We start from the raw sequence: 27246 nt of genomic DNA on the forward strand, positions 1-27246 counted from the left end.
TACTGTTGCAGAGAGGCACCAGGACCATAGGTCACTGGTGACAAGACGCAAGAGTGGGAGGGGGCTACAGTCACCAAGAAGATCAAAAGCAGAACCTATGAAGTCAAGACGGAAAAGGCAAATGGTACAGAAGGAATCGGCAGTTTATATGACCCACAAGAGTTAGAAGAGAAGACATTAATCTTGCTGAAGACAATAAACCTGAAAGAAGCCTAGAACCTGAAATCCAGGAGGAGCTGGAGAGGAAACCAGTAGGGTCTGAACATGGTGCAACTCCCATAGCGGGACACTCTCAAATAAAAGAAAAATACAGGACTAGAACTGGACGTGAGGTGACTGCCGTTAGGAGACTAGACCTGAAGCTGGACTAATATCAATGGGACTTATCTACCTGCTCATAGTGACTCTCTGAGGTCTGATCTGAAAGCTCTGACTATGTAGGTTTTGTTAACTATATACTTAGCATTAAGTCTTGTATTATTGTGATTGTGTTTTGTAACATTCTACAAAATAACTACCTATGTTACTTAAAGGAAGATGCCCTAATTTTAACCTTAACTCCTACGCCCCGGGCTAGGGTGCCACTGGTTGTATCCCCCACGCGGAGTAAATCAAGAAAAATAAACTTTTCTAAAAATAATTTTCAACCTTTTTAAATGATAAAACAATCATGAAGAAATAAGAAAACCTATATATTGACCCTCTAGAAACTTCCCTGTGGCCACAGTGGCGAGGGAGATAAAGGGACAGTGTTGTTTTGACGGCTAGCATTATTTTTCATAAAAAAAGTGCTCAGCAACACACGCAGTTGGTCGCCAGTCTGTGTGGCTGTCTTTGTGTTTGGTAGAGCAAGTAATGAATAAAATAATAATAATTCCACAAATAAATACATTTATAACATAATCATAGCATTATTTTCCAGTAATACTACACTACAATACAACTACAGTACACTACTTATAGCAATAATACTTTGATACAACATGAGAAAAGGACAAACAATGAAAGAAACAAACAAAAGTAGGGAATTACGTTCAGGAAGCTTCCCTGTGGCCGAGCAAGAGTGTGGTGTGACAGGCAAATAGTCACACTGGAACCTGATAACCCGCACTGGGCATTTCAACAATGGCAGGAAAAGGCGCGTGTTCTGGAAGGTCACCCGGGGTGCGCCAGCAGGTTGTTCTGGAATGTCACCCGGGCTCTAAGGGTTAAGGACGTACATTAATACTGAAGTATAGAACATTTGATTTTCTCATTTTTATTATCTTGCATTTCTATTTCTTTTTGTTTATTTATTTGAAGTTTGTCAGTACATTCTTTACCTTGAGGGGAAGGATGTTACATGATGTAAATTTAAATGAGGTGCGCTGCGCATCCCGATGTTTTTTGTTATTGTTGGAAGGAGGAACATGGCCGACTAATAAACAAAAGGGCTTCTCTCTCCATGTATTATTAATACCCCACAATTACCGCTGCCATGCCTGCAACATCATCATCAGATACAACAGTGTTTCAATAAAGTTTTTAACTAACCAGCAGGTCAGGAGCAAAATGAGGACTGAAGTGAGATGTTTGCAGCCTTGACGACCATAAGTCTCGCAACTTATTTGAACACTGTTTAGCAACTTATAATAACCAATGTGGTAGAGGTTATTCCTTTCTTTCAGGCACAAGTCACCAACCCACATTAAGGCCAGGGGGCCAAAAAATATATAAATTGAACCATAGATAAAGACAAATGGACAACATAAACAGATCAAGAATGAGAAATAAAATACTGTATCTGTTGTATTGTCAGAGAACCAATTTAAACCCAACAGCAGGGCCTACCATGAAACAGCACATTATGCTTCCAATATCTTAACAGGAGGTAGTACCTCTCTGTTTGATAGCTACCCATTACCTACTACAGACAATCAAGTGTAAACATCCTAACAGCAATTTTATCAAATTATCAGAACTTCGCATGCATAAAAATCAACTAGAAGTTTTGTTGATAAAATACAGTAATCAAATGACAGTAATCCACTCAAGTACACACACACTTCACCCGAGATAATAAGAATTCGCACCATATCCACAAGTTCCGTATTTCACCAAACATTCCCCCTTCCCCTTCTCCGAAAGAAACCCAACATGTCTATGTATCACATCGGATACACACATGGCCTTTATCAATTATATCACCATAATGCAAAAGCCACACTAAAACAATGCACTCATAGTCCTAACCAGCACTTCATTCCACCAAAAAAGGCATACATCAATGGACAACCCAGAACTGTACACTGATCGACACTGGGCTGCACCCTTATACAATCTAGTATCAAAAAGATACAGCAAACCTGACTAGTGCCCATGGAACAATCTCCAACTGAACAAGTGACCAACTGACCATGTATACTATTTGCACTTGGACACAGAAATCCTCTCATTTCAGAAAAATGCAGACCATCCATGCAACTTCAAGATAGACCACAGCAGGAATAAAAAAAAATGCATTCATGCACATTACTCCTCTCACATACCTTTAATTTTCCAACATCTCCTGTTATTTCAGTACAACAACACACACAAATACATAGATGAAACACCAAAACAACATCTCAAACTTTTTAACATATATTAAATGACCATTCCTCCTCCCCCTCCAAAAAAGGCATACATTTGGTAAGACTCAATATACCCCATCATACTACTTTAACAATAGCAGCATAATCTTTCACAAGGTTCATCCTATCTTCACTGCAACTACATTCCTCTTACTGTGTCAAACACTTCCTTCGTTCTCTAATCAAGTGTATAAATAATCATGTCACAGAAAGACTTCTGGTTGAAACAAGTTTAATTAGATAATTTAATTCTATAAACCTTAGTGTAGGTCAGTACAAAACTGATATGTTACACAAATTTATTTGTCAGTGGCCCAAGGTTAAAAATGCTTTGAAAGCATTCGAGGTAGTTACGTCGCCCTTTCTTTTAAGCTCCTCTTCTGCTTGCAGTGTGTTGATTAGTGGATGTCATGTTTTTTACCTGATCTCACGATTTGCAAGGTCACCCTGTGTACATAAGCCTCACTCAGTCCTTGTAACACAGTTGCCTCTGAAGATGTCTTGAATAAAGACGAAAGCTAAGGTGCTCCATTGTTTCCACTTTTCCCGTGTAAATATATATATATATATACATATATCATTACACGGGAAAAGTGGAAACAATGGAGCACCTTAGCACTCGCCTACCACTTTCCTTCTGGTATTCCGTTGTTCAGTTTACCCTCATCAATCCACTTGCTGACATATCCATTCTCAAGTATCTGAAACATTGCTTTATTCTATGTCTATTCAGGCTAAAATTTCATAATTTTACTTATTCTCCACCATTGGGCATTAAAACTGTATTGTTGAACTACAAACTTTCATTTTTAATGTGATTTTAATTTACAAATTCATATTCACAGTACTGTGAAGTTATCCAAGTACAGGTATAAAATCTTTTTCGCTTATCCTAGTGAATGAGGGTTGTTATCTCTCGGAATCTTCTATACACAAAAGGTATTATTAATTCTTTAAATTTGCAAGAGTAATGATACATACACAAAAATATATTTTCATGTAAGAGGAACAATGGTAAATGAAAGATTGGTACAATATTTATAATTCAGAGGTGGATGATATTAAGACTAAGACAATGGAAGGACAAGGTGAATTATGCACTACACAAGAAGGAATGGGGGATAGACATAAGGAAGTGTTGTACTTGAATGACCAGTATACATAGTAAACTGATTTGGGGAATGAAAGTGCTGCTGATAGATGATGCTTGATTGTGAAGGGGTATACAGTAAGATATTAGATACTTTGGGGCTTGTTGTGTAACAGAACATGAATACAGCAGAACCAATCAATTATTGAGAGAACCTGTGTATGTCCGAGTTATATTTGATTATAGCCATCCTCATTATGGCGGAAAAACCAATATTACTGGTATATGTCAACAGGGATCATCGTGAGGAATGTGAATATCAGATTCCATTAAGTGGTTTTCATCATATATTTTAAGTTTCTTGCACCATAATCAAATCCTTGTCAACCACTTTGAAATCAACAATAAGTGATTTTGTATTTAGGTCTATTTTGTAGACTTAATGGAACAGTTCAGTAATGAAGTGATTGAAATGCCTAAAATCATACAAGTGAAGTAAATGGCTGTAAAATGATGATGCTGTTTTACACCAGCAACAAATTATGAATAAAGACATGTAATAAATATACTTTTATTCTTTCACTACTTTTTGCTTATCCTTCACAATTCATCATTCATGACAGTCCACTTCATTGGATGCCTCACACTTAATTTTTTTTCAGTGATCCCTGCATCAATATGTAATCCATCATAACCAATGAAGTTCACTTTTACATAATCAAACACATTTTGCATGTATATTTATTGTAACTGAACATCGTATCAGCACACAGGCAGAACGCTTCTTACAAAAATCACGACATAGGAGCTTCAGTTTGAAACCAAAGTAAGTGTGAAATATTTATGGTTACTAAACTGTTGATGATCCAAGTAATAAATGGTAATGAATTGTTATTATTTGCATACTAAAAATACAAACAAAATATGATGCCTGCAATGTTAACAACTCTCATACACACTGATGCTCTATGCTCACTTCAAGTATAATTTGTTCCTAAAAAACACACACACACAGACATTGCAAATGTTCAATATAATCAATACATGCAGTGAAAATGAAATTATTAACTCCCCAAGTATGTATTTTAAAGTAACAAAAATATTTACGTCAGAAAAAAAAGAGCTCCTTGAACTTAACTGATAAAAATTTCATAAAACTGTCCATCAGCTCTTCTTCAAACCACTGATGGTTACCAACTAAATTCCTGTAACACAACTAGACACAGACATTTTAGTGATGTGGTCTACAACATGCACTGTTAAAAAAAAAAAAAAAAATGAAAATTCTACATATATCAACCCCAAAAATTACAGTTATCATTTAGCATTATTTTCAATCAGTTTAATGGTACACTCAAGTGCAAGTCACATATGCAAGTGGTCACCAGCTAAATGGGGAAGAAAAAAAAAAAAAAAAATTCCACCCCTCATGTTTTAAGTTATACATGTACAGTATACAGTATTATAAAAAAATAAATAAAATAAATAAATAAAAAATAAATAAATGAGAGGAGTTCCATCCTCATGCTCCACACATAACACTCATGTTAAGAAGCCTTTCTACTTCAGATACATCTCCTTACAAGGAGAGCAACACACCTATAAGGAAATAACTGAACTTCTACAATGACTAAACTGTTACATATAAACAAAAGCTTCCTCGTACACATTGGAAAGGATGAGAAGAGGAGGAGGGTTTAGTGTCTGGAGGACCGGTGAGATGATGATTCCCTTTCTTCTCTAGTTCTAACATCCCTTTCGCGCTCCCTTTCTCGGTCACGATCGCGTTCACGTTCTCGGACAGGTTCTCTGACATCTTCCCGTGTGCTGCGTTCTTCGATGCGTTCACGAACTGGACGTTCTTCAATCCTCTCTCTTCTTGCATCTCGTTCCCGGTAACGTTCATCATAGTACCTGAAATTTTGGTTGCTTCATTTCCACAAATAATGTTTTTATTATGACTATGAAACAAACATAAATACCGACATATCAAATTCAAAGAGTTTAAGCTGTTATCTTAAAATAGTATATGCACCTAATATATTTCTGAAGTAACCTTTTCTGTAAACAAGATATTTTTGTGGTTAAAAACAAGCAAATGCAAATTTACCCCGCGGATGCCATTTTTGATCTCTGAACTTCAGCTGTGACCTTGACCTTTGACACGACTTGACTTTGATGTTCTGCACTTTGTCTAGTGAAGATACATATAAATGTGAAGTTTCATCAACATACCTACAGTATATCTATACAAAATTTATTCTCCAGACAAGCAAAAGTTTATGGACACCCAGACATACTACAGTGTATGTTTTCAACATGGTTATAAAGACTAAAACTTTGGTGTAAGAAAAAATTAAGAAAACTTTAGTGATCTTATCTACAATGCTTCACTTCTGCAGAGAGCTCCCCTGTGAGGGGGCAGTCATGACAGAAGAGCCTCCAGACTACCCTATTACTACAAAACTCCTTTACTCACTCTATTCCCTATATCCCTTCCCCTGTTCTCCTTAAGTGCTGTTCTCTTTCCTCTTCAAGATATAGGCAGTCTCCTTCTGCATCCCTCTCACATGACCATAACATCTAGGAAAAACCATCTTCACCCATTCCACCACTCCACAGTTTACTCTGACCTTTCTGCTATTCAAAACACTTCTCCATTTCTTACCTCTCCACGCTAGTAACCCTAAATGCAGCCTTCTGGTAACTTTATTTCTGCAGCCCGAATTTTAAGGTATTCTGCTCCAAGTCTCACAGCCAAAAGTTAAAGGATGTACAAATATATCAGTTCCTTCTTGACTTCCAAGCGAGCTTTTCTTTCCTTGATGATACTTCCTAGCACTCTTATCACCTTCCTCCCATGTACTGTTCTCTCCCTAAATTAAATCTCAAACATACAACTCTTATTTACCAAGACTTCTATTCTTTAAGGTTTATCAAATCCTGTGCAATATACTCCTTCCTCTTAAAACCCTAAACCTTATTCTTCCTACCATTTAACTTCAATTTCCTTTGAACACCCTAACACCCTTTCAATGTTATTCATCTTTAGCAGTTCCTGTTCATCCTGCAAAAAGCATTACATCCATGTAGAAACATTTTACCAAAGATCACATCCCAAATACATTCAATCTACATAATTATTGTACTGGATTATGCAAAAAATTTATGCTAAGTGTGATAAAAAAACTTACAATATATATATATATATATATATATATATATATATATATATATATATATATATATATATATATATATATATATATATATATATATATATATATATATATATATATATATTGATTTGTCTGTAATCAATGGCAATGGAAACAGTTACCTACTAAAAACAGAATAATACCTGCCACTGTCATTTTTAATATAACAAAAAGACACAATATGCAAGCTTGCCAAATTTTAGTGGAGAAATCTTATGCTATGAGTGACAACAGAGAAAAACAGCTATTAAAAACAAAATAGCTTCCAGTTAGCCAATTTTAATGTTATCTGAAAAATAATTGATGAGCATTATTGTCTTGTACTTTACAAAAAACAAAAAACAATTGTAATATACTGGTAACACACAAATAGACAGATAAACAGAACACATATTCTATATACCCCTATGATGAATCTGGTAGGGAACAAACAAATATATGTTAATCCCAGAGAACAAAATTAATATAAAAAATTAAACACTACTGAATCACACTTCTCTTGCTTACCTGCCATGGTCCATCTCTCACTCTCTCTGTCACACTCAGTAATCTTTAAATATCCCTATCTCTGTATCATGTTCACTTACTTTCATTGTCCCTGTCTTTCCCTCTTTCTCTCTCTTCCATTGTTCAATTACTTTTCACAATCTGTCTTTCTCATTTGCTCACATACCTTTCACGGTCTCTGTCTCTCTCTCTGTCTCGCTCACGGGCTCGGTCATATTCCCGTTCTCGGCTATATGACCTCTCATAATCTCTGTCACGTTCTGATGTGCGATCTGAAGTTCCACGATCCCTTTCACTGCGATGACGCTCATAGTCACGCTCACGTGAATGTGATCGGGAGCGGTCACGGTAGTCTCTTTCCCTTGAACGAGATCTGTCTCGACGATGCCGTCTGCTGGGTGTTCGTGATCGCTCTCGTCTTTTACTTGAACCATAACTTTTAGCTTCAATGCCATGAAGTGTATCCTGTAAACAGAAGATCATATTGATTTTGCCCTCTAAAATGCTTTACCAATTTTACAACTTTTAAACCACCATATATTAGAAAGAATAAAACAGAAGCCAAAAATATAGTACTTGCCTGAAGAGAACTTGTGAGAATCTTGCAGCGATCATCATGAGCAACCTTTGACTGTTTAATAAGGGAGATGGCAGTCACCAAGGTTTCTATTGCACTGGCATATTCACCTGAATAGAAAAAAGTACAGTACTTGTAAATATAACCAATTCACATAAATTGAAACTTTACCATTATGACACTCGGGTTCTGCATGTTTCTCAGGGCAGAACATGGTTGCCACTAAAGGTAAACATATACCCACCTACACTACATATGCAAAACATTTTACATCTTATACAGGGTATGTAGAAAGAGCAAAACAATTAGTAAAACCTAATTACTATTTAAATAAAAAAGTTCACAAGCTTCACATTGAAGTTTGTGATGGATCCACTTGAAAACTGTATTAAGCAAAAGTACATTTTTGCTATATTTTGCACTAAGCAATATGGAAAGCAATATACTTGTATTTATATATTTGCACATACAGTATAAGCAGTAACATTATAGATGACATGACAAGAATTTAAAACCTACTCAATGTATAACACAATCAGACAAAAACCCCACTAGACACTCACCAGATGAAGCATCAGCAACAGCCCTAGCAATTGCTGAACTTGACACTGTACGATTGCGGTTCATTATGTCTTCAAATTCCGCTTCAGAGAGTGGTGGTGGTCCTTCTATGCGGTGATCACCCCCGCCGAACCCACCATGCTGGAATGAAGTTATAATTAACCATCAGAACCTGATTTCTATCATATAATTACTCTTCATCTTTGCTCCTCACCCAAATTCACAATGGTTGTATACAAAGGTACAGAAAACCTCAAAGAACAAAGGAAAATTAATGAGGAGATTGGTGTAAGACAAGTATAGAAAGGAAAAGGATACAACAGTAAGAAGAAAACTCACAAACACATTTGCTCATATCTTCAACTTGCATACACAATGAATAACATAATATCTACGCTTTACTTTACCACGAATTGTTAGTGCCAAAAAATTTGTTGAGAAGATTCTAAACAAATGTCTGGGTTTTAACTGTAAACAACAGTGAAAATATTAATGATACAGTGGCATTACCTGGTGAGCTGGTGGTGGTGGGGCATAATGTGCTGGAGGTGCAGCTGCAGCAGGAGGAGGAGCACTGTGTGGAGGGAAGAATGCTGGGTTGACATGAGGGGCTGGAGGACCGCTGCCGTGAGGGGGAGGACCATGTGGTGGTGGGCCTCCATGTGGTGGGGGACCTGAAAATTGTCATGAATAGTTACAACAAAATTGCCTATGAATTTCATGCAAGTAAACTGACATACTAAATTTAGATCTTTCCCTACTTGCTCCATGCCAAGCCTCTTTTACATAGATCAATACATAATTTTCCACTGCATACCTTCTAACTCACCATGATATTCTTGCAAATCTAGTCACACTTCCTTTATTCAAATACTTACACTTTTGATTCCAACACCAGCAACTTTCCCCAATCCCTAAGTTTACAATTTGTAAGCCTAAGTACACATTTACAGGTGGGTGAACTAGGAGTGCCTGGGGATCAAACCACAGACCCCTGGAACAGGAGTCGAGCGCTGTCTCCACTTAACTGCCGAACTCCCAACTTTTGACACAAGAGATATCAAATTAGAAACAACAGAAATGATGTTCCTGAAGCAATATGTGGGATAGAAAGAATAAGAAATATAACAATAATGAGATGTGGAAGTGAAAACAGTACAGTATTTGGAAAGTCAATCAGTGTCTACTCTAGAGGAATGCAGAAATGACGAGAATGGAAAATGAATGATTAGTAAAAAGAATGTTCAATCCAATGGTAGAAGGGTCCAAGGGGGAAGAGGTTAAGGATGGAAAGAACACAGAAGTTGGAAATCAAGGAACAGCATGCATGGCATCGAGTGATTTTAGGGTGAAGGACGTACAGCGATGGGCAATGAATGATAGCTGGTGTGAGGTGACAGGGGAACAAGGCAAGTACATGGCAGAACAGTGTAAAATAGCATTAAGAATGATTAAAAGACAATGAAGAAGAGTGTGTAAAAATTTTTGTCTCCAACCATACTGCATTAAATGGTAAAATAGTGACCAAGATTAAAAAAAAAAGTGTGTGTGTAAACAAAGCCTCTTTAAGCCAACAGTTCTATACTGGATACAGGTATTTTTTATATGATGCAATTTCTTTGTGTTGCAACTATGGAAGGTTTTGTAGTTTGGCTGTTGCTTCCCTTGGGTAACACTTCCACCCATATGTCCCCTCATCATATTTAGTATTTTGCAGTGAGTCTCAGGCTCATTATAATGGTGTCAAGAGAGCACAACTTTCATTAACACTTTTGCAGTATTACAGTAGGTACATAAGTACATTAATACAGTATGCAGTTTATAAATAGATGTATGTGATGTAATTGAACAGTTACTAACTCCTTAATGTAATATGTGTTAGGGTCTCTAAATGGTCACTGTGCTGAGATTACATACAATAGTAACTCTACTGTGTAGCTAAACACTGAACTGTAAGTGTGTTACAGAAGTACATGCACACACCATGCTGAAACTTTTCCAGAATCCTTCCAGGCACTAATGCCGAAAGCCTACAAAGATTCAGATGAGTTATGCTTTATTTTTCATGACGCAAGGAGATGTAACTCATATTGTGCAGTAATAATTCTATCTGCTGCAGTGACTGCTCAATGAACCTACAAATCCCTTCTCTTCTACTACTTATGATGAGTAGAGTACAATGTTCCTGTACAGGCATTTCTATTATTACTCATTTACATATATAGACAGATGATTAAAGTTTGAAATCCATGTTTACAGGTAAATACAGGTGCCAATCAGCACTGCAACATTTTACAACAATTTATGTTAATTCTTTGAGATCTAATTCAGTAACTGGGCTAAGAATGGGAACTAGTGATAAAAACTTTACATAGTCACAATACCCGACACACCAGATGTTGCACTCAAGAGGTTGTTTTACTATATGTTTGTTTGTGTGTATGTATGAACAAATTCACATTATGATTAGGTCAGTCTGAAAAAAGAAGAGGGTGAAGTTATTAATTTATGGTTGGCATGTTATCTTAAACATTCCAGATTTGGATAACTGCCAGCCACTGTAAAGGCATTTGAGGCAACCCACCAGTGCCTTCATCAGGGATTGAGTGAAATAAAGTAAGTGAGGTTCTTAATTACCTGGAAGTTTGTGAAGCAATTCAGTTTCACTGATAAACCAGTACACAAATGTTCATGACTGCTAGCTCAACAAAGGACCACTACACCATGTTAACACAAAATGGAAAGCACATTCATAATCTAAAAAAAAAAAAAAAAAACTTCAGCTAAATGAATAGTAATCTCCCCGTTAGCCAGAATCCCCGATCCCCTGAACTTTCCAATAGTCAAAACTGTAATCAGTCCAGAAAAATTACGTGAAAAAACTCTATTCGGGTCTGTGAACGAGTTCCCGAGGATGAAAATTGGCCACATTTTCCGGAAAAATTCTGAGAAGGTTCTGAGAAATCTCTCGAAACCTCTCTATTCTGGGCTTGGGAATAAATTTTTGGAAGTTCTGAGAGATTGCATCATGTTCCAACACATTCCCCACATGCCAGGAATGTGGGTTGTCTAGCTGCTTGGATCACTTACAGTAGTTCATATTCTGCTGCCATTTTAGGTTATTCTGTCACTAGGTACTGTTTTTGCATACAATATGTATTGTACAGTACTGTACAATACTGTACCAGGACACAATCAGCCAAGAAAACAGTGTTAAGATATAAAAAATTATTAGTTACATAACTGTACAGTACTGTACATTCGTACATTTTCCAGAAAAATTAAGTTCTGAAAGATTGCATCATGCTCCCCCACATGCCAAGCATGAATGTGGTCTAGCTGCTTGGATCACTTAGTTCATATAACTTGCATTGCTGGAATCCTTGCAAAACAGCAAATAATTTGAATATAGACATCATATAATTTGCACAAGAGATAAAAATTTTAGTTTTTCAACTCATATTTTTGGGTAGATACTGTATATGTAATTTTCTTCATTTATTTTTACTCCTTTACATGCACACACCATCCTAAATACATATTGTGAAAAAATAAAATAAATAATTGTCCTAAGGGCAAACCTGTACTGTACAGTACTAAAATGTACATAATTACTAATTTTTTTTGGTCTAGTGCAAACTATAGCATATTTATATTCACATTAATCACTATCTTACAAGAATTATAGCAATGTAAGTTATATTCTGCCAAGTCAATTCAGTGACTTTTATAAGCAAAAAACTTAAAACTCCTCTATATGACTGATAACTAGGCACTGGGTAATCTCCCTGCCATTGAAATAATAGATTCAGCTAATGAGATCTTCAGTTATCGAGTGACTCTGTTGAACCAATTGTGCTCGTTAATGTACCGTACTACCGTTCTGAAATCTGACACACATCCAGCCCCAAGGGTTTCGAAAAAGGGATTGTGGATCTGTACAATACAGTAAATTAAGTCCTCTCCTAATGCTGTCCCAGTTAACGTTGTTTTGTTATCAAGTCAGTATAGTACTATTTCTATATGAAAGTTCTACACAATATTGTGTAAAATCATTATTACGTTGTCAGTCAAGCTGTATTTCCTTACTCTGCAAAATACTTTCACTCACCCACCCAGTGATGCTGCACATCACCACGGCAGAGCATCAATCTCACTTACACTTCTGCCAAGTGTGGATGCATCACATGTTCAGTGTACCTCAAGTTCACCTTGTTTACGTTGTTACTCTACTTTGCCCATTGAAATTGCTTCAAAACAACCAGCAGGTAATTTTACTAGTAGTGCTAATTGCAAGAAGCTAAGGAGAATCATCAGTCTGGCATAGAAGATGGATATTTTATGTAACTCTGAAACTAGAGAGCGTGCTGTTGAAAAAGGGGTAGCATTGAGATTACTTGCTACCACAGTGCATATTGTTCGTGTTAGTGCTGACAAAATTAAGACCAGTGTTGGAAGTGCTTTGTCTTTGAGTGCTACTAGACAAGTCGCACTCATAGTGGAGTGATGGGGGCAGTGGGCGGGTCCTCTGGGTCTCAGTGACTCCCACCACCGCCCCCCCTCCTACCACTCGCCATCACCCACCACTATCTTGCTTCACCTTTGGCCATTGTTGAGTACAATATAGTATATCACACTAAATATTAAACATTATTGTAGTTTATATCTATATGCATTTACATTGTAAAATATACAGGTATTTACAATCGTGTTTACAATGTCTTATTTGTGAGGCATGTTATGGGGGTGAAGGGAGGCTGGGAATGTAACCTACTTATTTCTTATGTATCCTTTGGGAAAATTTTTACCCACTTAACACTCTTGGGGTTTTTATACACAATATAGCTTATTATAAAAATGATCACTTTAGAGTTTTCCTACACAAATTTGCATATGAAGTAAAAAATTTAAATAAAATAAATCTTACTTTTGCGTATGAACGCGAGATACGTAACATGCATATTTGGCAATATCGGCGTATTCTGGCAACTATGCAGACTGGCCTCCAAGGTTAGGTTACCACACCGGTCTCCCTTTGCGTTTCAACAACACAGGACATAACCTTGACCCACATTTCCCAAGCATTTTCTCGTGGCTTGTGCTGACTTCTCGTTCATCACAGTGATTTTATTTATACATAATAGTGTTTTGAGATTTAAACCATGCCTCGTGTTGTTGGCGAGGGTCGAGTTGTGGGGAAACGTACAAAGTGCAAGAAGGTTGCCCCACATGGTGATTGTGTGGTACCTCCTAATGCCTTCTACTTGCGCTTACATAGAAATAATTATTTTATTGTAATTACAGTAAGATCTTGTATTTCGCGAGTAATATAGACTGGAAAAATTGCGCCAAATTCAAATGCGCCAAATGCAAAAACACAAACTAATGGGAAAAATAACAATATACTGTAGACTGGCCACTCTATATCAACCTCTGATTTTCCCATTTATAACCTCCAAATGATACAAATTCTGCCTTTATTGACCTGATTGTGCTCTCCGGAAAACTAGTAATCTTTTTTATCTCATTAGTTTTTAGGCCTTCCTCAAGTAACTTAATCACACGCTGCTTATCCTGCATCGATACACTTGGCAAACTCAACTCCATTATGATAGACCTGCTTCTCCTTTTCCTTATTTGGCCGCTTAAGTGGGTCTGTCCCACCCCTACCAGCACCAGTAGGACCCCCAGTAGAGGTAGAGGCCATTATCTTGACTCGACAGGTGGTAGCACCACCCAAAAAAGCACACAATAACAGCCTGGGTGGTCGCTAGGATGGCGCGGGCTACAACGCGATAGTTGCGTTCTTGTAAGTCTCCTTTATGTTCACCACCAGCAATTCGATCACCAAAACGCTTCTTGGAAACATTCTTCATACCTTGTCTTTCCATATTTACATCTAACACAACAAAATTGGAGAAAACAGCAAAAATCACGGAGCAATCAACAGAAACCACGTGATTCAACTGATCAAGTGATGTAAACAGAGAGCGCTGGTGTAAATCGTTATTAGTCTGCACTGCAAAACATTGTTTTTACTTATTCTTTTCATACAGTATTTATGGGTAACAGCTAAATTTGCCCCCCCCCACCAAAAAAAGAACAAAATTTAAAGAGTACCTCTCAAAAAATACTTACATTGCATAACCCCGCGCCACGCTTAAAACGTTGAGGATGGAATCGTGTTATAGCCAACGTTCGTATGCAAAAGTTCGCATTTACAAACAGCATGCCCCTATTCATCAATAGCGTTACAACCAATTCGCGTTGACAAAACACGGGTTGTAGCAGAAATTATTAACTGGTATGAGGGCTGTGACGTCATTCAAGACGGTGGCCAGCATTCAGCTTGCTGGATCTCACGAAACTCACGATATTTTATGCCAAATATAAGGCTTGGTTACATTAGGTAGTGCTCGCGAAATTCAAAAACGCGAAATGAAATCGCGCTAAATATGAGATCTTACTGTACTGTACTCATATAAAACTTTTTGTAGATAATTTATTTACAATGCTAATGCAACAAATCCCACATTTTTATCTAAAATAGTAAGCTTGCTATGACTCATTATGTACAAATATCTCTTGTTTGGTGCAGTCAAGTGTGGTGTGATGAGTAACAGGCCAGAACCTGAGCATCTCGGGGGAGAGTGCCTACCCAAACACAAGAGTGTTAACGTTGTTTCACACAACTTTGGTTTACAAGAACGTAACCACAATGTTAACAGATGATTTTCTGGAGTAGTATACATTATTCTGTTTGTTTCCAATGTATTGTATGTGTATAGAAGCATTAGCTTAAATAGATATAGCTCCATGCGTGATATATCGTTTAGACTTGGGGAAAACTTTCCTCACTGTCTTGACTGTGACACACAGCTCCACTCATGCATCGCACACCCAATTCTTATAGATTTTTTTTAATATATTTATTTAACATCCAAACTTTAGATAAACTATTCAGGCTTATGTTGTATAAAAAGGGGGGTTCTATCTTATTTAGAACTGATTTTATTGACTCCAATATCAACATTTCTTAATTTTTTATGAAAGAATGGAATCCCCATCATTATATCATGTCAAAAAATTTTGTTTAAGGACCTATTATTGGAACTATCTTGTCAAGAATTTATTCAGGATCATTTTGATAAATTCATCAAACACAATTAGAACAGATGTGAATAAAAGTTCATTCACTTTTTCGCAAGCCTTAAATATATTTGCTGGCAGCCTCGTGCCTCAAAAAATACCTTCCTTTGACAGCTCGCATTATACAAATTTTTAGTTTTAAACACTTCATTTTACCAAACTTTTAGATAACCTAGTCAGGATGATTTTGAAAAAAAAAAAAAAAATAATATATATATATATATATATATATATATATATATATATATATATATATATATATATATATATATATATATATATATATATATATATATATATATATATATATATATACAGTAAAATAAAAAGTTTCAAACTTATTTAGAACTGCCCTTAAAAACTCTGGTATCAACATTTCTTATGTTTTATCATGAAAGAATGAGTCCCCATCATTATATTGTGTCAAAATATTTTGTTTAAGGATCTTTTATTGTAACTGTCTTGTAGAGAATTTATTCATGGTCATTATGGTACCAAATTCATCTCTCTAACACTATTACAACAGATAGTGTGAAAAAAAAATATAAAATTTTTTGCTAGCTGTAAATATTTTCCTTGTGCCCATGGTCTAAATATTATGGAAGAGTGTTTGTCAATGGGACATATGATGCAATTCATAGTTTGGAGCTGAGATGAGATGCATAGTTTAGACTCTCAGAAAACTTCCTCCAGCACCCAGAAACATTCTGGGGATGTGTGATATTGTCTATCCATGCGAGATTAAACTTGGAAATTTTCCCAGTACCCGGAAAAATTCCAGGGATGTGTGATTTTTTTCCAGGTTTGAGAGAGTCGTCTTGCGACCCAGAAATCTTTCATCCTTGGAAGAGATCTACACCAATTGTTCCGGCTAACGGGGAAAATACTCATAAATCTTTAGCGACTTATTTAATTTACAAAGAGAACCATTTGACCAGCTAGCTATACTCAGGTGTGGCTTAAGACAAATTTGTGGTCACACATTATAGCAATTTATTCATCTTTGTAAGTAGAACCATGTGCCTAGCATAAGTTTGGAACCATATATATATATATATATATATATATATATATATATATATATATATATATATATATATATATATATATATATATATATATATATATATATATATATATATATATATATATATATATATATATATATATATATATATATATATATATATATATATATATATATATATATATATATATATATATATATATATATATATATAAATAAAATGAATGAAGGATTAGCCTGCATGAACAATGTGTAAAACGTTAGACTATCACTCAAAAAATAAGAACAAATTTCTACAGCAGAATAAGTCAATAAGCATTCAAAATCTAACCCTGACCCCTGAGAAAAATATATAAATGAAAATAAATTAAATAATAAAAAACCTGATCATTTGATCAAGCACAGGAAAAGGGACAACCCACACCACACACCAGCAGCCCAGCACAAACAGAGGTGCTCAGCGCATTACCATTGCCATATAAGCCTGTGGTGAGGGTACCTTGCGTGATAGGAGGCCTCGCGGGGAGTGCCAGGTTGTGGGGAACCGAGGGGGGACTGCTCGTGGCCGGGAAGCCACCTGTCAACAAACACTACCATCAGTTATTTGTTCCCCTCGGTATTTCTGACCCCACTATGGGAAGTATTTCATTTAACATCATCTAGGGCAAATGGTCAAATTGTACAACCATTACCTCTTTTCCAACAGTTCACCTGTAACTTCCTGGCAAAAAACCATTTCAATATCACCAGTTCTTCATAATCATTAAGTCTTAAGAGGATGGTTACAGGAAAAACATTCATAGTTCTTTGTTCTATTTCAGTTGCCACATGTATATTACATTGAGGCTTGACTGTGAGAGGTCAGCAAAGTACAAAGACTTCTATTAGCTCACTAGACAAATATGTAGCTGCCACACCACTTATCAATTAACAAACTTATCTTAACATATGATAATCAATTTTTTTAGTCAGAATCATGAGAAGTAAAAAATTAAACTCAGACATGACCTAACCACAGGTACACATTAGAACAGCATCAAGAAGAAGAAAGGGAACTGACAGTGTGTTATTAGTGTGGTAAATGAAATAGAAATTGACTAATGTGGATGTACTAAGAGTAGTGGCATAAGGAGTGTTTGAACATTACTTGGAAGAAGCAAGATTAATAACAAATGAAAGGTTCTGTGTGAAGAGGTACAAAGATTTTAAAGTCAATGAACTAAGGAAAGAATATGTGACAAACATCATCTTTTTTATCCACTCAAAAATTATTCAAAGCTGTTAAGAATCCATTCAGTGAGACATTAGGGCAGCTTAGAGGCTGACAAAGCAAAAGTGATATGCCAGTTATGTTTACAGATGTTTTATGTGGATAAGTACTATACATGTACTTCAAAATCTTAAATACTGAATAATTAAGACCAAAATTCACCAAGACATTATTCTTCTTCAAAATACTAATCACAAAATCCATAGGCATTTCTTTTCACTCATCCAAGCCTTCTCCTAAGTGCATGGTGGCAAAAAAAAAGAGAGAGAAAGAGAAAAAATTAAATTTCAGGACAGCCATGATAAACAAACATGGAAAGGAATGAGGAGAAAAATATTCTCGTTTTACTCACCTTCACCATTTGCTCTCAACTACTGTGACAACCCCATACACCACCGAACATCATGTTCTCCTATCATTCATGTAATGGTACTTCCTGGAAATCCACCCCCTTACCTCTAGTACCATGTACTACAGTACTTCTATCCCTGCCTTTTATCTCCATCTCAGTCATCCTGCTTCCCTAAACCAATCAGCTCTGTACTACAGCTCTATACCAACCTTTCACTGCCCAAGACATTATTCCATAATAAAACAAGAAATCTTTAAATATATCCTAAAAATGACAGTATTGAGCAATGTCGTTGTAAAATATTTTAACTGATCACACAGTATCAAGACAAGCACTTAAAATTTTAAGAAAATAAACTCTGTCAATGTAATGTCAGGGAATCACGACATTTTTACAAATAGAAAATCTGCATCACCTCCCATATTACTATTCTCAGAAAGTATACCATATATGGATTATTTCTCACAATAATACAGGGTGTTTTTTAATCAGTAAATCCACAATTATTGCGATTGCTCATAAAGCATCCTTTCGAGGAATATGATATTTGGCATATTTGGCATATGGACATTAAAAAGTAAGAATAAATTGACTTACCCAGTCTCGGATTCACAGGCGTTGGAAATGGCCTCCGTCCTGATCGATGCAGATGAGGGTTTACTGATAAAAAAACACCCTGTATATTAGAAGAAGATCAAGAGTTTCCAAGCTTGAAATTCTTATAATGAATTTCCATGACTTTCCAGGTGCGAATGAACCCTAATATTTGTACATCTACTTGAAAGTGGATATCATAGGCCTGATGGCCCATAAGGGCCAGTGCATATAAAATACAATGAATTCTAAGCCTTTGGCACACAAGAAGGCAATAAGACCGTCAATGCACTTTAACCACTTTCTCTTCCTCAAATATAAAGTTAGGTTATCACAACTGGGTGGACTGGGGCATGCCCTAGGTGTGAACCATCATCCCTTAGGACAGAAGCAGAGTGCTGTATCAACACTTGCATTTCAGAACACACCATTACAGGTTTATGGAGACCGTCCACTTGTGATGCCTTTCCTCAATGAAATGCTTTGTCTTATATTGAACGACATCTCATCACAAAAAGCCTGTGAGAGAAATGAACAAAATATGTTCATTGGACTAAAGACCTACCTTGTATAAAGTCTGGCCTTGGTGGCGGAGCTCTTGGATCCATGGGAGGGGGAGGTCCACGAGGTGGTGGTGGTCCATGCTGACCTGGTGGAGGACCCATGTTGGGAGGTGGTCCACGAGGGGGTGGACCACCATGTCCTGGTGGTGGTCCACCTGGGCCTCCAGGATGCATGGGTCTTTGGATGTGACCAGGTGGTGGAGGTGCTCGTGGACCAGGACCTAAAATATGGCAAAATTTATCAATACAGCAACAACTAACTTGAATGTATCAAAACTTCCTATTAGTAGACCCTTCAATAAGCAGATGCCTCCCATCAAATGATTAGCTTGAATCCACAATTATTATCTACGAAAGGAAACCACCAATGTAAAAATCCACTAATAATAGATTGCATCTAACAAAATATACATGTGGTCCAACATAAATATGAAACTTTTAATCCATTCTTATCTGCTTAATGAAGCAATCATGAGTATATTATATTCAGCGCTAACAGGGTTGACATAAACCACTGGTTTAAATGTTTTTTTAATGCTACCGTACTATGTTTTGTTTTTTTAAATTTGTATTATTTTTAGCTTTAGCCCATTTCCATAACTTTTTAATATGCTAATACTGTAATCATAAACAAAACATTAAGGATGATTTAGCAATATTTTATACTCTTCTCCATCTCAAAAAAATCACTGTGAAATGGCAAATTTGAAAAACACAAGCATTGATCAGTCACCCAGTCTCATCCTACATGCATAAAGGCAAAAAATTAAGTTTAAGTTCATCTTAATGCACGGGAAAAACTTATAATCAGGAGCCGAGATGTGTGCAGCCCAGTAAAAAAGTTTTTCATTACCACTTTCACCAGCGTATAATAGTTTACATCCATGTATATACTGAACAACCACAGGCACATAACAAATTCTTGTCTAACACCTACAATTATTTCAAATGCTTCACTTTTTCCCATTTACTCTTACTATAGCTTTTATTAAATTTAATAGCCTTTCTCCCACCCCATACACTTGTAATACCCCCCACAATGCTTTTCTGTTCACCCTATCATAAGCTTTTCCAAATCTACTATAAATCATTAAAACAACTTTAAGTAATAAAAACCAACAAAAAACTTGTTAAAACCAAGAAAAAGGCATAAACAAAAAATAAATAAATAAATACAAATAAACCATGGTTTAAAAATTTTAAACCACTGGTTTAAATTGGCCAACCCTAAGTGATAAGTCTTTTCCATTGTCAAAAATTTATGTCCCACACAGATGAACGATGCATGCTAGGATTTTTACTTCTCACTCCGTGATCAGCTCATGTATAAAGAAGGCCTTATGCCTGATGTCTCCCCAAATAAGATCTATACGTTGCCCTATATAAAACCCGTTTTGTGAGGAGGAAACTAATATACTGAAAATATTTCCATACTAAAACATTATGCACATTCGCGGCAATATTCACAAAAACAGTAGCATGATAGAACACGTGTTGTGATACCGTCAATAACATGTCTAAAACAGTGCAGAAAAGAAATTGCTGGGGGAGAAGGGCTAAACTGTTGATCCAGAAAATATTAAAGCAGCCCACACAATATCATTTGATGGCCAATACCTGTATGTACAGCACTTTCATTGAGTAGGGTTTACACATACTGTAAACTATGCATACAACCATCCACACTGACAATATATGGATTGAATTTGCTCTCTTTTCTCAAGCAAATTACAGTTCTAGAAATTATGTATATGAAGGGATTTACTGCATTAACTATTTATATTACATATACAGTAATTCAATTTTAATTCCACTCATGCCCCTATCCCCAAATTTTCATCCCTAATAAATAAAAAACCTTCCATTACTAATGCCTCGATGCCCCAGTTAGTCCATAATCTACCCACCTTAGAGTCAAGAATAATTACACAAACTGTAACAACACACACACAAATTAGTCTACATTCAAGGTTGGTTACAATTCACCGATATTTATATGAGTTATGTTCAAAGCTCCCAGAGACTAACAAAAATCAACTGCATTCATTCCTAGGTCCCTCTCACTGCTGTTTGTTTAACTTATTGTGTTTTACAACTTTTGGACATGCAGACTGACAGACTGAATGCATACTCAAGTTCCCTCTCCAGCAGAGAATTAGATGATAAAAAAAAAAGGCCTCTATACCACCCAATTTTCAAGCATTTTCTGTTGTGAATACAGTATCCAGCCTCCAGCTCCAGAATGTAGGCCACCTCCCAATCGCTGATTTCTTTATCTTCACTAGCGTACACCATTCAGTATTACAGAAAATAAAGAATCTCCATGGCAATCATGAAAACTCATAAAAATTCCTATCTTACAATTTAAATTTATCATCTATCAACAATCAAGTAAGTATCACCTCTCAATAAAACGAATATTATTTGTTTCCGACCACACGGAGCAATGGCTGAAAATGCATGAGCAGTACTGTAGTTAAGATAATTGAGTGGTGTAGGTCTACAGAATTATAAGTATAATGAACAAATACAAAAGGCCTTTACCTTGCATGTTGTGAGGTGGAGGTCCACGTGGAGGACCTTGGTGAGGTCCATGATGAGGACCCATACCTGGAGGTCCATGAGGTCCAGGGGGTCCATGGGGGCCACCATGGGGGCCACCATGAGGGCCACCATGGGGGCCACCATGGGGACCGCCATGTGGTCCACCATGTGGTCCACCAGGAGGACCATGTGGTCCACCAGGAGGACCATGTGGACCATGAGGACCATGAGGACCACCATGGGGACCCCCATGGGGGCCTCCGTGTGGGCCGCCATGTGAACCTCCATGTGGACCGTGGGGCCCAGGCGGACCTGGTGGTCTATGTTCCATCCCTGGTGGAGGCATGCCACGACCTGGTGGTGGCATTCGAGGTCCTCCGGGGCCCCCTGGGCCTCCACCTGGATGGCCACCTGGACCACCAGGGCCGCCACGATGTTGATGCTGAGGACTTGCTCGAGTTTTGCTCTGAGACTCAAACTGAAAGATATAATGTTAACACTTCCTTGGTTAATCCATGGTTCATAACAAATAGAAACTAATTTTCATAAGCTTTCAAAGGGCTCGTCAAAATAGTTGGTGGTAAAAACAAGTACATAATGGAAGACATTTTTTTTAATTTCTGTCGTGGGTAAGGAACCTACATCAGAAATCTGTCACAACTCAACACTGCAGCTGTTGGTTTCAGCATACTTATCCTGACCTGATTTAGGGCCTGCTTGCTGGGAAAGGTGACCACAGGGTTCATGCCGTGTATTTCCTTACGAGGAAGTTTCTCCATTACGAGACGACTGCTGGGATCCGAGCCCAAAGAGATGGCACAGAAACCTTTACTTTGACCATTGGCACGGTTTTCAAAGAACTTAACATCCAAAAAGTCATTCACACCAAGGTTCTGGACAGCTGCAGCAATATCATTGTCTGTTGTCCACTGAAAATAACACATAACTATTAGTACAAACAACTCCAAACTGCCTTTCTCTAAATCTATCCTCATTCACCTCTTTATCAACCACTACCTCAATATTCCATCTCACATCAATCTCCTTCATATGACTCGGGCAACCCTATACACAGTCTCGTGTAATTCATCTCTTTCATGCATACCAATTCATTACTGTACTTCATCCAGTTAACCACCCGTCATTTCCAAATTCAAGACCTCGTCTTTTCTCACAAATCCACACAAAAGAACAAACGAACAGACACACAAAACTTATTATTATGCCAAGTTTCTATGACGGGAATTAAAGATAATTAACTAGGTGTTCAAATTCTACCAACAGTAGTATTGTCAAACATTTAATTTGTTCATGCCCAACTCTGTAAACGATCTTAAATTTGACTGGTAAAGATGGTACTACTACTGTATTACCCATCAAAACTTGTCAGTGGTTCTGGCTGACATGCAAGGACTTAGCAAAAAGAATAATGTGATAATTTTAGTGAAATCATAAGGTCAGTTAAGGTCTTTTATCACGCAAAAAATTTTCAGTAGTGAAGCTGTTGTATTAACAGTTATGCGAGAGCTTCAGCAGTCACCACAACAACAAACCCCAGCCATTCTCGAAAAATACCTTCTGATTACCAATAAATACCTCCTGAGATAAAACAGACTAAAAAACCCCGAGTGTGTGGTACATACAACTAAATCTACCAATTATTTTTTTGTATTATCCATTCTTAAATATAATTGTCTTAATATTATTGCAAAGGGATTCAATCTTCCAACACATTCCTAAATGGTTGGATGGGATTGGGAAAAATCAATAGGTTAAGGAGATCAAAAGATGGGAGGTAAAGGACACTCAAGAAGCAAGGAGAGATGGAAATCCAGGAAGCAGTTGAGTAGGTAAAAGAAATAGGAAGTTGTTGAGTCGTGTTGGAGGATGTTATAGCAATTATGGCCGAGTCGGTAGGTTAATGATAAAGTGTTTAATCAAAGTTCTGACTACCCTGTAATATGGCAACTGATAAAAAAAAAACTTTCCCACTGCTTCTCCTTCTAAAAAAGGCATGGCTAATACAACTACAATAGTTTTTTTATTCCCTGACAAGCTTTAAATCATGTGTAGGCAAAAAAAAATAAATGTCTTTACCTAAATTTGTTACCTTGTTAAGCCTTTGTGGGCCTCTTTATTATTGTTCACAATTACACTACCTAGCAAAACATCATGCACTAGATCTACTGGGTGCTTCATGCATATGACCCCATGGGGAGTAATGAAGACTGAAAAGGCTATTTGGTGTTTTTATTTATATTATATCTTCTACATTATCACTAATGCATTACTGTAACCTCTCAACCCAATTTAAGGTGAACTCTGTTGAAGATATCTTTGTAACTTGAGAACAAGTTTCATTCAAGTCAGCGGCCACCTGCCTTACAGTATATGAAACCCACATGCTGTGATCACAGGCAGACAAATACTATAAATGAAAATACCAATAATCTTTTCAGTCTTTATTACCCCTTATAAGTTCATTTAAGTGGAACACCCTGCAGCTCCAGGAATTCCTTTCAACTTACTTTAAATAGGCTTCTGGCTAAAGTTACATTGAATCACAAATGTCTACAAATTCTTATCAAGATTATGAATAGTATGTAGTCAAAGAAAAGTAATGTTCCCCCCCATTTCATGTTCCACAACCCATGACAAAGTATTTGGGTAAAGGGACAGTGATGCTTCAAAGGTTTGAGTCTGAATGGAAAACTTTACCCAAATTCTTTGTCATGGGTTTCAGATTATATGGCACAGTAAGTCTAACACCACTTACTTCTTTGACTACAAAAATGCTGCAATAAGTAGGTGTGGAGTTGACATTTCTATTATAATTACATTCACAATGACTGTATGGTAAACCACAATGTACTCTCAAAAGATTTGAGGCTATAATTACTAATACTTTCTCCACTGGCATAATATCAGTGGGTAATGCTATCAACAAGACTGCATATTCAGGAGGTATTTTGAAATACTCAGATTAGCACTGAGGGGTAACACCACACCATTCGCCAAATCTTAAGGGATATTTTATAATACAGTAGGGTTGGGATATATCGCGAGATAGGGTCCAACGATGTCCGCTATATACTAAATCGCGATATATAATTATATGTAATCAATGGGGAAACTAGGGTTAGGTTCTGGAGGCCCAAAAAAGTGACTAAACTTGACTTAACGAGTTATTTTCTTACTAACTAAAGAACCAATGAACTTGGGAACAACAGGCTATTTCAACATCAATATCAAGGAACACCAGACTCGGCAGCTAACGCACCGTCCTGGGAACACCAGACACGGCAGTAGACGCCACACTGCCACCCTCACTTGACAATCCAACACCTACATAAACGAACACCAAAAATATTAGTTGCAGTATTTAGTCTTTTCCATTAAAGCTTTCCACTTTCTTCACTTCACTTTTCACATCAATAGCAACCCATTTACACTCGCTTTAGAAGTCGTAATCTGCAGCAGTCGGCAGCTGACGCGCCATCCCGAGAACAACAGACAACACATTGCCACCCTCACTTAACATTCATACATAAACAAACCAAAAATATTAGTTACAGTATTAAATCTTTTCCATTAAGCTTTCCATTGTCTTCACTTCACTTTTCACATCAATAGCAACCCATTTACACTCACCTTAGATGTCGTAATCTGGAGCAGTTGGCTGCTTTCTCGTCACTCGCTCAGAAAGACTGAGCGGGCGAGTGGGAATGCCTGAGTGAGCAGCCATGTTGGCGCCTCTGGTAAGCAAATAACGCATTTGTTTGCCTTGGCGGTACATTTGAAATATTTCCTGCCCGATTTCCCTCGTGAAATAAAACAAATTATCGCTATATATAAGAAAATGTCGATAATTTTGGTAGCCGCAATATAAAAAAAATCGTTATATAAAGTCGCGATATATCCCAACCCTACTGTACCATTTCATTATATTCTCAGGAGGTATAATATTGGTTTACTCTCAGGTATTATACCAGAAAATTCTTGGATGTCAACGCACTAATACACTCTGAGGTATATTGTAATATGTGCATACTCTCAAGAGGTATATTATTATTTTTGTGTTATGTTATTCAGTACTAGTGACAATATACCCTCAAAAGGAATATTATCAACATACTCTCACGGGGTCATATTTAAATACCAGAAAACAGTACAATAGTACCTCGCCAACCACGGGGGTTAGGTTCCTGAAAAACCTCGCAGTTGGCAAATCCACAGTACGCAAGACTAAAGGCTTCTTAAGGAAAATAGGGGATTAGGTTCCATGGCCATGGATAACACTCATCAAAGCTAACTAAGTTGGCTGTTTCTTCACTAAAAAATACCTGTTATGTACATTTAATTAAATACGAGTCAAATACATATATAAATAGTTTAATATAAATTGAATAATAATACAGGTGCTCCTCTACTTAAGAACATTCAACTTACATACTTTCAGAGATACAAATATCATCACTGAGGGGGGGGTTACCTGCCAGAACAGGTGTTTAATGTGGATGAGACTGGATTATTTTGAAGAAAATTCCAGATAGAATAAACATTATCAAAGAGGAGAAGAGTGAGCCAGGTTTTAAGGCTGTATGAAAGGATATAGCTGTATTAAATATCCGTTATCTTTCCATTTTTTACAATATGTTTGGTATCTACAAGAGTAAAGTTGGACTTACAAACAAGCCTCAGGAACATAACTAATTCATAAATAGAGGAGCACTTGTATAACTTTTTATATATCTTCATGCATATGGCATGTTGCTATAAAATAAGAAAAATGAAGAGCATGGATATGTGTGTGTGTGTGTGGACTTGGCAGGTCGCCACGTTAAACTGTACCTGTAGCTACTTTCCCCTAGCTCTACCCCCATCAGGCCAAACTGTGTTATTGTTATTTTTCAACTCGTATTTTCGGGTAGATATAATTTTGAAAAAAATAAAAATAAATAAAAATTTACTCTTACATGCACACACAATCATTCATACAGAATGTGTAAAAAAAGAGAAGAAAAAAAAAGAAATTACGACCATAAGGTCAAAAGAGAACAAACATTTCTTACATCCACGGGAGTTCGTGTCGGTTCGTGGGAGTGGAAGGGGGAAGCAGGAGTGGGATCTTATCCTCTCCCTACCAGGCTAAGCTTTGAGCTGTGTTTTTGTTCTTTTTCAA

At 36.8% G+C, this 27246-nt stretch overlaps 1 protein-coding gene across 10 annotated transcripts in view; it reads right to left on the bottom strand.

The window, feature by feature from the left end:
• Positions 1-5213: 5213 nt before the first annotated feature.
• Positions 5214-27246, bottom strand: part of LOC121880391 (cleavage and polyadenylation specificity factor subunit 6-like) — a 57016-nt gene continuing 34983 nt past the window's right edge. For 3 of the 10 annotated variants that reach the window (XM_042387556.1, XM_042387557.1, XM_042387564.1), the window contains 11 exons: positions 22766-22993; positions 22065-22542; positions 19523-19741; positions 18961-19023; positions 17211-17318; positions 9076-9239; positions 8568-8706; positions 8008-8114; positions 7594-7892; positions 5813-5896; positions 5214-5616 (listed from right to left, as the gene is read on the bottom strand). In XM_042387556.1, coding sequence (XP_042243490.1) covers positions 5400-5616; positions 5813-5896; positions 7594-7892; positions 8008-8114; positions 8568-8706; positions 9076-9239; positions 17211-17318; positions 18961-19023; positions 19523-19741; positions 22065-22542; positions 22766-22993 — 2106 coding nt within the window. In that variant the 3' untranslated portion in view covers positions 5214-5399. The remainder of the gene's footprint in view (positions 5617-5812; positions 5897-7593; positions 7893-8007; positions 8115-8567; positions 8707-9075; positions 9240-17210; positions 17319-18960; positions 19024-19522; positions 19742-22064; positions 22543-22765; positions 22994-27246) is intronic. The other 7 variants (XM_042387558.1, XM_042387566.1, XM_042387561.1 and 4 more) reach the window with 7 other exon arrangements.

Source organism: Homarus americanus, unplaced genomic scaffold, assembly GCF_018991925.1.
Source record: "Homarus americanus isolate GMGI-L3 unplaced genomic scaffold, GMGI_Hamer_2.0 scaffold50165, whole genome shotgun sequence".
Taxonomy (NCBI): Eukaryota; Metazoa; Arthropoda; class Malacostraca; order Decapoda; family Nephropidae; genus Homarus; species Homarus americanus.